The sequence below is a fragment of the Vitis vinifera genome, chromosome 13 (assembly GCF_030704535.1).
Source record: "Vitis vinifera cultivar Pinot Noir 40024 chromosome 13, ASM3070453v1".
Taxonomy (NCBI): domain Eukaryota; kingdom Viridiplantae; phylum Streptophyta; class Magnoliopsida; order Vitales; family Vitaceae; genus Vitis; species Vitis vinifera.
In genome coordinates this window covers 23,103,176-23,115,619 of record NC_081817.1, presented here as the reverse complement: position 1 = coordinate 23,115,619, position 12,444 = coordinate 23,103,176, and the positions used below count along the sequence as shown (strand labels likewise).

The 12,444-nt window shown below is 37.8% G+C and overlaps 1 protein-coding gene across 1 annotated transcript in view; it reads left to right on the top strand.

Moving 5' to 3' along the window:
- Positions 1-12,444, top strand: part of LOC100266900 (DNA-directed RNA polymerase V subunit 1) — a 57,762-nt gene that overhangs the window by 5,206 nt on the left and 40,112 nt on the right. Inside the window, exons 3-5 of the mRNA XM_059741457.1 lie at positions 6,262-6,367; positions 6,691-6,817; positions 7,010-7,125. Coding sequence (XP_059597440.1) covers positions 6,290-6,367; positions 6,691-6,817; positions 7,010-7,125 — 321 coding nt within the window. The 5' untranslated portion in view covers positions 6,262-6,289. The remainder of the gene's footprint in view (positions 1-6,261; positions 6,368-6,690; positions 6,818-7,009; positions 7,126-12,444) is intronic.

Below are 12,444 nucleotides of genomic sequence, written 5' to 3'. Positions count from 1 at the left end.
ACCAATCTCACATCAAGACCAAGAGCTAAGCAAACACAGAATCTCTCTGCAACATTGGAATCACTCCAAAGAAAGAAAGGATTCGAATTTTAGAAATGGCCAAAAAAACTCTCTGCCTTTTTTTTTTTATCATTCCTTAAATAACAAACCAATATTCAAATCTCCAACTCCAACTAGGAAAGCATTAAACTCGGAAGAAATAAACTAGGAAAGCAATGAACTCGGAAAGAATAACAGAAACAGAATTGCAACAAATACGTAAGATTCCTAAAAGTCCTTTACATCACATAATAGTTCCATGGTTTACGGAATTATGGGATATCCATCCCCCTGATTTGCATCAATTGCCGGCTCTCCTGAAGAACTTGACTCTGGCAAGTTTTCACGAATGTAAGCATCAAAGAGATGTGGGTGCAAACGCTTGACTTCTGAAGCTTGCAACCATACAGAGTCCGAATTTGGATGATTTTTCCACTGCACTAAGAACTTGTAATACCCTCCTCTACGAGTTGTAACAAATTGATGGTCAAGAATGGCAGCAATCTCATCTCGTGGTGCTGTATTTTCTGGAACTCGCAGAACTGGTGTTGCCTCTGGTAACGGTATTGCGGAATTTTCATCGACATCACCTTTGAACTCCGTAAGATCTTCTATGTTAAAAACGGGGCTAATACCGAATCTAGAGGGTAATTCAATAACATATGCATTGGTGCCCAACTTCTTGGTTACTCTAAAAGGACCTGCTCGGCGTGCATGCAACTTGGTAAAACTCCCCGAGGAAATCACTCCGGCCTTAAACGCACAAGGACCATATCGCCTTCATTAAATTGCCGATCCTTGCGTTTTGCATTTGCTGAAGCTGCATAAGAATTTGTATGGATGGTAAGGCGTCGTTTGCATTCTTCATGGATATCTCGCATATAGCTAGAAAAATCTAATGCAACCTCACTTGGCCTGGGGGGGCAATGGCAATGAATTTACATCAAGTGGAGTGCTAGGTCGGAACCCATACACCACTTCGAATGGAGTGCAACCTGTTGTCCTGTTAACAGAATTATTAAAGGCAAATTCAGCATGCGGAAGCACCATATCCCAGCTAGTCACATGATCTGCCACAAGGCAGCGTAATAGATTTCCCAAACTCCTGTTGGTTACCTCAGTTTGGCCATCAGTTTGGGGATGGAATGCACTAGAAAACATAAGCTTTGTGCCCATCTTTGTCCACAATGTTTTCCAAAAATAACTCACAAATTTGACGTCCCTGTCAGACACAATTGAAGTCGGAATACCATGCAAACGGACAATTTCTTGTAGAAATATTGCAGCAACTTTTGATGCATCATAAGTTTTGTTACATGGAATAAAATGGGACATCTTGGAAAAACGATCAACCACCACCATAATTGAATCATGTTGTCGAAGAGTTCTTGGTAACCCAAGAACAAAGTCTATACTAATATGCTGCCATGGTTTGTCGGGAATAGGAAGTGGTGAATAGAGCCCCGCTTGCTGCTTGGTTCCTTTGTTTAATTGGCAAATTCGACATCGATCAACCACTGTATGCACGTCTCTCCGCATCCGAGGCCAATAAAACCGATCAACAACAATAGCAAAGGTTTTATCATGACCGAAATGCCCAGCCAAACCCCCGCCGTGGAGTTCCGTAATTAAAAACTCCCGAAAAGAGCCACGCGGAACGCATAGCCGTGATTTGTAGAATAAGAAACCATTGCGCAACATATAACCATTACTAGATGTGTGCTGATAAGTGGAGAGATCACTCCATATATTGCCGAAGTCTTCATCGTTGGCATACTCTATTTTTAAATTATCAAATCCTGCGACATTAGTTGAAAACACATGTAACAAGTGTGGTCTCCTGCTTAAGGCGTTAGCCACCTTATTTTTCAGCCCTTGACTTATGTCTGATAACAAATTCAAATTGCTGCAGATAATCCATCCAACGAGCATGCCGTGCATTCAGTTTATTTTGGGAACGTAAATGCTTCAAAGAGTCATGGTCTGTATAAAGAATAAACTCTCTGTGGATCAAGTATGGTCGCCAATGCTTGAGAGTTTGAATTAAAGCGTAGAATTCCATATCATATACTGAATATCGTCGGCGAGTATCGTTAAGTTTCTCACTGAAAAAAGCAATAGGGTGCCCTTCCTGACTCAACACACCTCCGATGCCCACATGTGAAGCATCACAAGCTACTTCAAAAATTTTAAAGAAGTCTGGTAACTTAAGTACTGGTGCTTGTCCCATTCGTTTTTTAATTTCGAGAATGCCTTCGCAGCTGCGGTACTCCATAGAAATTTTTTTTCTTTCAAGCACTCAGTGATTGGGGCCATTATAGTGTTGAAACTGCGAATAAATCGTCAATAAAACGTGGCCAAACCATGGAAGCTTCTGACCTCAGAAAAATTCTGAGGTGTTGGCCAGTTCTGGATAGGCTTGCACCTTTGCAGGATCAGCCTCAACACCTTCATCAAAAATTATAAAACCTAAAAACGTGACACTTTTCTTCATGAACGAGCATTTGTCCCGATTAATATAAAGTTGTTCGGCTCTTAGAACCTTCAATACCTGCTCAACATGGCTTAAATGATCTTGCAAACTTTGGCTAAAAATCAAAATATCATCAAAATAAACAACGACAAATTTTCCCAAAAATGGTTTGAGAACTTGTGTCATCACACGCATGAAAGTGCTTGGTGCGTTAGTTAATCCGAAGGGCATAACTAGCCATTCGAACAAACCATCTTTCGTTTTGAAGGCCGTCTTCCTCTCGTCCCCTGACCGGATACGGATTTGGTGGTAACCACTTCGAAGGTCGATCTTAGTGAAAATAGATGAGCCACATAGCAAATCCAACATATCATCAAGACGAGGAATGGGAAATCGGTACTTCACGGTTATCTTATTAATTGCTCGGCTATCGACGCACATCCTCCAACTACCATCCTTCTTTGGTGTGAGTAAAACCGGAACAGCACATGGGCTGAGACTTTCTTGAATAAAACCTTTGTCTAGTAATTGTTGAATTTGTCGGTTGAGTTCTTCATTCTCCGCTGGGCTCATGTGGTAGTGTGGTAAATTAGGCAAAGTTGAGCCAGGGATTAGATCGATAGCATGCTGCACCTTCCTCATTGGAGGTAATTGATTCGGCATTTCACCCGGCATGATATCCTGAAATTCTTCCAACATCGCCGTGAATTCTGTTGGAATATTACTGTCCACCTGCTTTACTTCACGTTTTATGACCATAAGCAACATATCACCCTCATGCAAGACTTGAGAAAATTGTCGCATCATCAAAACTGGGACTGCTTCTTTTCTTGCCTCAAATTCTGAAATCTGTAAGGGATCCAAAACAAATTTCTTACCTTTGAAAGTAAAAGAGTAAGTGTTAGCATACCCATCATAGAGGACCCTCCGATCATAGAGCCACGGGCGTCCCAATAACATGTGACAGACTGTCATAGGGATTACATCGCACCAAGCTTCGTCCATATATTTTTTTCCCAAAGAAAATTTAACCAAGCACCGTTGCTTCACTAAGACTGAATTGGCTTCATTAACCTAGCTGATCCTATAAGGAGTAGGATGGTTCTCAGTCTTTAGCCCCAAACATTCGACAGCTGTTTCAGAGACCACATTCATGCCACTGCCATTATCAATAATAACATTCAAGGCCCGACCATTATGCTCCATACGAGTGTGGAAAATATTGGTGCGCAGCCACTCGGGATTCGCCTGGAACTCTCTCTTAGTTCTCGTCAAAACTCGTTGGATCACGCAGATAGGTAGGTTTGACGCACCCAAGTGTTCTTCCTCACTGTGATTATCCTCTTCAGTTTCCTCTCCATCTGTGTCTTCAACATCGTCCACCATTAATAATTCTTTTTCACATATAAAGGCTAGTTTTTTATCTCTTGTAGGACACACAACAGCATAGTGTCCGAATCCTTTACATTTATAACATTGCGGCCCTTCACTGGTGACTTTTGCTTTTCCCTTCTGGTCTCCACTTGCAGCGCCCTTAGATTGATCTTTTAGCAATGGAGGCTTTTGGAATGAAGGAGTGGTAACTCGTTCCTGTCTTGAATCCATTGACGACATTTTCCTCCCAAACGAAGGCCCCATTTGTTTCTCAATACGAAGTGCCATTTGATACGCCTCCTCCACGTTGATTAAACGTGCAGTTCACATTTCTTTGCGTAGTTCACTGCGTAATCCGGTACGGTATCGAGCTAAAGTTTGTTGTTCAATCTCCACGATCTTGCTACGGACAGTCAATTTGTGGAAGCGATCCGTAAATTGATCAACACTTAATGACCCTTGCTTGAGTTGCAACATCTCCTTGAACATCATCTGCTCATAATTAATAGGCAAATATTTTTCCTTTAATCGCTCTTTCATTTCTTCCCAGTTAGAAACTGTTGGTCGTCGTGTACGGCGTAATTGTTCTTCCACACTTCCCCACCATGCTCGTGCATGCCCCTTCAATTTCATCCGGACATAAGGAACCTTTCTATCCTCCGATACATCAAACCAATCGAAATAATCCTCGATAGCCGTTAACCAGTCCTCAAAAGCATTGGGTTCCAATTTTCCAAAAAAGTCTGGTACATCAACTCTCATTCTCTTGGTCAGTTCATCAAGAGGTTGATAAGCTGCACGATGACTAGCATGACCTCAGTGAAAATTTTGTCTATGACGTCGGGTTCGCGGCTCATTATTCTCAAACTCCTGATTTTCTTCTTCTTCTTCATTTTCACCAGCATCTCCATCACTTTCGTCCAACCTTTCCCCATCACGAACTGCTCTACGCCCTCTCCGATTGAAGGGCCCATATTCCTCTCGAGCGTGTCGCTCATCCATGACATCTAGTCGATGAGTGATTTGCTCCAACACTGTGGCGATTTGATCTATTTGGTGCTGCAACTGGGGATGGTTTGTGTTTTGGTTATTTGGGTTTTGGTCGTTTGTATTTTGGGTGTTTGCCATGGCATATGAATTGCCACTGTGGGTTACAGGCATGGAACCTGCTCTGATACCAAATTGATGTCAAGCGTCCTGGACCAATCTCACATCAAGACCAAGAGCTAAGCAAACACAGAATCTCTCTGCAACATTGGAATCACTCCAAAGAAAGAAAGGATTCGAATTTTCGAATGGCCAAAAAAACTCTCTGCCTTTTTTTTTTATTTATCATTCCTTAAATAACAAACCAATATTCAAATCTCCAACTCCAACTAGGAAAGCATTAAACTCGGAAGAAATAAACTAGGAAAGCAATGAACTTGGAAAGAATAACAGAAACAGAATTGCAACAAATACGTAAGATTCCTAAAAGTCCTCTACATCACATAATAGTTCCATGGTTTACGGAATTATGGGATATCCTTCCCCCTGATTTGCATCAGTTGGATTTTGAAAGAGAAAAAGAGAAACTAAAATAGAAACTATTGATAATGACGAACGATTGATATATCATTTTTTTTTTGATAGGAAACGATTGATATATCATGGATTGTATAGTTTTCTTATTATTCAATTTTCATGTGATTTTATTAGTATTGTATATTTTTTGAGGTTTTATTATTTATTATTTTTATTTTGTCTAAGTTGAGGCTTATGTCTCACCTCATTTGGACAAAACGCCTCAGAATCCCCTTTAGCCTTTTGTTGGAACAAGCAATCAGATCATCATTTACATGCATCTTTTTGAATTGGGCTGGAATATACATAGATGATCCTTCTATGACTGTGATAGTCTTTGTAGATTGGTTGAGTTTCGACTTAGGAGATGTCAATTATTTATTTATTTTTTTGTTCTCTTCCTTTTTGCTTGTTTGTTGGCTCACCTTATATTTATGATATGTGCTTTTGTGTTCCTTTTTTGGGACATTTTTAATATGCCTCTTTGTTTTGCTTATTAAAAAAAGAGGAAACAACATGTGATTCTAGTTACTGTCTTGCACGTTGTGCTGTGTGAATAGCTGTCGCTATAATGTAAAAATCTCCTTTTACTGGTTTTGCTTATAAAAAGTTTGTTGATCTAGTTAGAATTTAATATTTCTTCCTGCTTGATTGTTTTTATTAAGAATGAATTGTCATCTCTCTGTCAATTGAATGACAATATTCAATTGGGCTAACAGGCTTGAGGTCTGTTTTTGTAGAATTAAAAAGAATTTTGCATCTCTATTGTTCCTTGTTCTTGTTTGCCACTTGATATGGATTATTTCTTGCAGTGTTGTTTTGAAGTTTTCCCTTAATGAGATGGAGGAAGACTCATCAACTATTTTAGATGGTGAAATAAGTGGAATAAGATTTGGGTTGGCTACGAGACAGGAAATTGTAAGTACTAATCTGTTGCTTTTAAATTCATATCATTTGCTTTTATTGGAGAAATCTTCTTTCATCATTGGTCATGGGGTTGCATTGATTAACAAAAATTGATATATCTATATGATATAAATGATGATATATGATGCCATCTCAACATGCAATCTCTATAAAACTAGGTATAAACACTTCAAATTGAGAAGCAGCTCTTGGCATATTGCCTAGCGAAACAAATAATCCTTATGTTACTACCTGTAATGAAAAATGCGTCTATCAATCTTTTGATTATTTCAAAAGCAAATCTTGAATTATTTTGTTTCTTTTTTTCTTTGTAGTGTATTGCATCGGTTAGTGACTGTCCCATTAGTCATGCTAGCCAGCTCACAAATCCATTTCTAGGTTTGCCATTGGAATTTGGCAAATGTGAATCTTGTGGTACAGCAGAACCTGGACAATGTGAAGGTGTGTAACTTTAATTTTTGGCTGTATTGTTTTTCTTTACTTTTTATGAGAAAATAATTGAAGTTTAAATGGATTAAAAAATGTATCTGGGGTGGATGTTCCTGGCATTAGTCTGGAAAGTTCATTTTTTGGATAAGAAATCATTTCTTTTTGGGAAGTAATACTGAAGCTGTGTTCTCTGTGCTCCTTCAGGTCATTTTGGATATATCGAATTGCCTATACCAATATATCATCCTGGACATGTTAGTGAACTGAAAAGGATGTTAAGCTTGCTATGTTTGAAGTGCTTGAAAATCAGAAAAAGCAAGGTATCACTTCTGATTAATTATTTTCTTGATAGGATGGATCTGCATTGTTGTGGTTTCTGATACTTTGTGAGTTACATGGACCCCATAGCTCCCTTTCAGGTTGACAGTAGAATAGATGAATTACATGCCTTTTGTATTATAGTGCTAATGCATTAAATTTGAAAGACAATCCATGTTCATAGTTGGGTTGCAACCATCTACTTTCTAAATCAAGAAAATATATTTTAGAGAAACAAGTTTGGCCTAATTATAATTATTTCCATTGTTAAGACATTCTTCAAGTCTCTTTCTCTGTGGGATTTTGCTGAAGAAAGATTCAGGAAAAGGCTAACCTCTGGGAAATGCCATTATCCCTCCAAGGGAGGGTGGCTCACTTTGTTGAAAAGCACTCTATGTTGTCTGTCAATCTATTTGCTATCAGCTTTTGTAATGCCTAGTAAGGTGAGGGTCACACTTGAAAGAATTCAAAGAGATTTTTTTGAGGTGGAGGTCTACTTGAAAAGAAAAATCATGTAATAAGGTGGCTGATTGTTTATTTTGAAAGTGGGTTTTGGGGTGAGTGGACCAGGTATACTCACCAAGTTGTGATTGAGAAAATGGTTGTGGAGACTGGCCTTAAAGTGTGACAACTTCTGGAGAAAGGTGATAGTGGGAAATGCTTTTGACTCAAGCCTTTGGAAATGGTCTTAGGGTTAGGCTATGGCATGATCATCAGTGAGATAAGGTTCCCTTAAAGCACCATCTTCTAGAGCCCTTCATTATGATTGCTCAAGATGCTTGGGTGGCAGATTTTTGGGATGGGACTTGTTGGAATCCTAGTTGTAGAAGGAACTTTTTATATAAGGAGAAGCTAGAAGTGATGTGGAGGACACTAATTTGGAAGATTGGTAAATTTTTTTTTATTTTCATTAGATCTTACTACTCAGCCTTGATCTCTAAGGAGTCTCTCTCCATTACTGCAATGTTTGATTTAGAACTTTAGAGTGCCTTGGCCTCTAAGAGTCTCTCCATTCTTGCAAAGTTTGATTCAGAACGTCAGGGTGCCTTCTAAACTTGTTGTTGGTGTTTTTTTTTTTTGCTTCCTTTTCCTTTTTTTTCTTTCTTTCCATGAGAAGCAGTTTTGGAGAAAATCTTGACTTTAGACCAACTTATGAAGAGAAGATGGAACTTGGTCAATAGTTGTCCTTTTTTTTTTTTTTTTTTTTCCTATTAAATGTATTTATTAAGGTTAAAAAGAATAGGAGAAAGATGAGGAGTCCTCCACTCAATTACAAAAACCTGATCAAAATATGATTGAACTCCTCCACTATACAAGGAGTCTATATAGAAGGTTTTAGACTACAATACAATATACACATAAGTCATCTCCTCAAGTCCTGGGTAAGCTCTTCTCATTGATGTCCAAAGTCTTTTAATGTACACATCAAATGCAAATTGAGTTGAATAACATTGAAGGAATGCCTTTAAAAGCCTCTATGCATGAGGCCCACTTGGAGGAATAGAAGTGAAGTTAATCTCACACCTCTCTTACGTCCTCCACTCATCTTAAAAAATTCTAAAATCTCTCTCACCACACAATCCATAGCAATATGAGACAAGCAATTTGCCAATGGGTCTTACCTCTAAAGGAGCTTCTCAAATCACTATATGAAATGATCATGCATACACTCCTAGGTAGAACCCAATCAATCTTGACTTGTTTGAATAGATAGTGTTGAAGTCCTAAAGTTATCGGATAATGCAAGAAGAGATGGTTAATTGATTTTCCACTCCCTTCACATAAAATGCACCTATCAGGACTTGGGGATTTGAAAGGTTTTCTCAACTGTAGCATGTTGTTGGTCCTTGCATGACCCCAACCAAGCAAAAGGCTTGACCTTAGATGAGACTTAAGATTCCAAATAAATTTTGTTAGGGAGAAAGGAACTATATATGATGTATTGGACAAAGCCATGAAGAATGATTTAACTGAGAATAATCTTGAAGAGGTTGATGACCATGCTCTAGCATTTGGGATGGATGGAGACAAGTGCACACAAGTGAGGGATAGATAACATGAGTCTCTCAAGGTCCTCAATCTCCAATTTTGTAAGGTTGCGACAGAAATCAAGATTCCAAGAAAAAAAAGAAGAATGGCTAAGAATAGCTGCATTGGTAAGATTTTTAATTGTTAAAACTCTATAAAGACTTGAAAATTTGAACACAAAAGTTGGTCCCCCTTACCACAAATTCTCATCTGTTACCCACCATAAAGCAAATGTGATGGTAAAAAACATGGAACACCTGTGCATTAACCTTCCAAGGGCACACCATCTGACTAGAATGTCGCTGTTTCATCCATCAGTATGTGTCCCATAATTGCTCATAATAACTTGATGTTTATGGGCAAATTTCCCTTAAGGAACCTTTAAAGCCATTTGCTTAGGAGAACACGATTCTTGAGAGTTATCATCTCGAATTCCAAACCTCCAGACTTCCTAGTCTTACACACTAGGTCCCAACTAGTGAGATGATAATTTTTTCTCTTTGTAATTTCTCAAGCTTACACGCTATTGACTTTGGAATCTTGAAAAGAGATGAGAAATTGTTGGGAATGTGTGACAAGTATGATTAAATTAGAGTTATTCTACCCCCTAGAGACAAAAATGCCTTTTTCCATACATCTAATCTCCTCAAAAGCCGGTCAATCATTGGATCTTAAAATGCATTTGCCTTAGGATTTCCCCTTACTGGAAGACCCAAGTTAGTTAAAGGCTAACCTTAGACCTTGCATTCAAGCATCAAAGCCAACCTGGTGATCAAATCTTGACTTGTGTTGATACCAAATAGAGTTCCCTTGTCTAAATCAATCTTTAGCCTTGATATGTTCCCAAAAACCAATAGGATTAGTTTAAGGTTTTGTAGATTTTCCATAAAAGCTATAGAGAAAAAGATGGTGTCATCAACAAATTATAAATGAGACACTCGAGTCCTATCTATGGCCACTAGGAACCCTTCTAAAAGAACACTCTCCTTTGCTCTCACCATCATCCTACTTAGTACATCAACTGCTATAGTAAAAAGGAACAGGGAAAGAGGATCTCCTTGTCTTAGTCCTTTGGATGCCTTGACCCTCCCTTTGTCATTTTCGTTCACCAAGACCGCAAGACTTCTTGAGGACAAGGAACCCCTCATCCAAGACCTCTATATTGTACTAAACCCTTTTCTCTCTATGACATGGTCTAGAAAACCCCAATCCACGTCATATGCCTTCTCAAAATCTATTTTGAGGGCTACCCATCCTTTATTGATCCTCTCTTCTTATCCACCAATTCATTGGCAATCAGAACTACATCCAAAATTTGTCTGCCCTCAACAAAAGCTCGTTGGAAGATGTATATGGTTTCATGGAGGACTCTTCGAATACGTCGTGATAAGACTTTAGATATGATCTTGTATAGACTCGTGGCTAGGTTAATAGGTCTAAAATTTGAAATTTTGTTTGTTCGTCTCCTTTTTGGAAAAGGGCAATGAAAGTAGCATTGGTGCTTTGGTTGATAATCCCATTATTGTGAAACTCTGAAAATACCCTTAGTAGATCCTCCTTAATCACACCATAATAATGGTGTGGTCTTGCATGGAGTTGAAAGATTTGGCTAAAGTTTTTGTTTTTGTGGTCAGGCATGGATTTGGGTTCTTGTAAGTTGCTTTATTTTTTGAATTTTATGGATAATATAGGGATTGGTTAGCTAGCTTTTGTGTTTGTTAGCTTTCTTATGTGTTGCTTGTATACATTGTGTGCATCTAGGTTGTGCTTCTTATTTTTGCTAGTGCTTTGTAATGCATTATGTATGTTTGCCTATAAAAAAGTGAAATTCTTTAATGTTCTCATAAAACATTTTTAGTTACCGTTCTTCCACAAACTCTTTGTATTGTTAATGTCTTATTGATAAAATTAAGAGTGTTAGGTGATGTTGGATAAACAAATTAATTGAAAAGTTGGTAAAAGAAATTGTAGTCAACACAAACTCAACAAGTTAAAAGTATTTTTTTTCCCTTTAATTTTGCCATCTATAAAAAAGGGATCGTGCCCCCCACATGTAATCTCAAAATTAATAATTGAAGCATCTTGTGGTAAAAGCTTTTGATGTTTTATGAACTTAGGCCAACAATTGCCATTAAAAAACTGGAATTTTGTAATGGGTGAATATCAAATATTAATTTTTTCATAAAACTTCTTTCTATCACCCCTAAGTGGATTTAGGTGTGCTTAAATATTTATTAGATAATTGTTTTTTTAAATATGTGATTGTATAGATTTATTTCAAATACAATTGTCAACCATATATTGGTTTCTTAAGAGCTTGAAATGATATACATATATTTTTTTTGGAAGTGTTTGAATTTATATACATATGTATAAATTTATATATAGGTTACAAAAATGACCTCAAAAACTTGTGGGGGCACACCCAACATATACGGATAGTATACACAAAAAAACCAACCCAAGCACCGGAAAAGAGAGAAAAAAACCTAGAAAAGAGCCAGACTGGCCACAATAAAGAAACGTGCATCCTTCCCAAAATTCCAAACTCTTATGAAAAGAAGATGAGGAGAAACCTTCTCTAAAATCCTAGGGGACATGCATCACTAGAATACCATAAGAAATTACACAATAAAAACTTCTCAATATCCCTTAGGGGGGTGTGAACCCTACCAAAATGGATCCAAATGTTCCTCCCTTTGCTATCCTAACCCTTTAATCTACATACCATTTTCCCTTCAAGTTGAATCACATTGAGAATAGTGTCCTTGAAAGCTGTAGTAGTAAAGGCCTAGAAGGAGGAACGGAAATAAAATAAGGTTCTCTATCGCTTATGGTACTCCCCACTTGTCTTAAAAAAAAATTCTTACAATTCTTTCTTGCTACACTATCTAAATCAGCATAAGGCAAAAAATTTCCATCAAATTTTGCCTCTTATAATACTCCCCAACCCTCCAAAGGGTGGTCATTATGTCACTTATAATTCTAGGAGGAACCTAGTCTAGCTTGACTAATCTAAATAGTTTGTGCCAAAGTCTCAAAGTCACTGGACAATGTAAAAAAAGATGATCAATCAATTCTCCACCTTTCATGCACAAGGTGCAACGATCAAAACTAGAGCTTTAAAAGGTCTTCTCACCTAAAGCAAGTCATTGCTTTTGACCTTCATGTTGGTCACTAACCAAACAATACCTTGACCTTTGATAGGACTTTAGATTTCCATATGAATTTTGTTGGAGAGAAGAATTGAAATAATGACTTTGATAATGCTAAGAGTTTATTGTGAATAAACT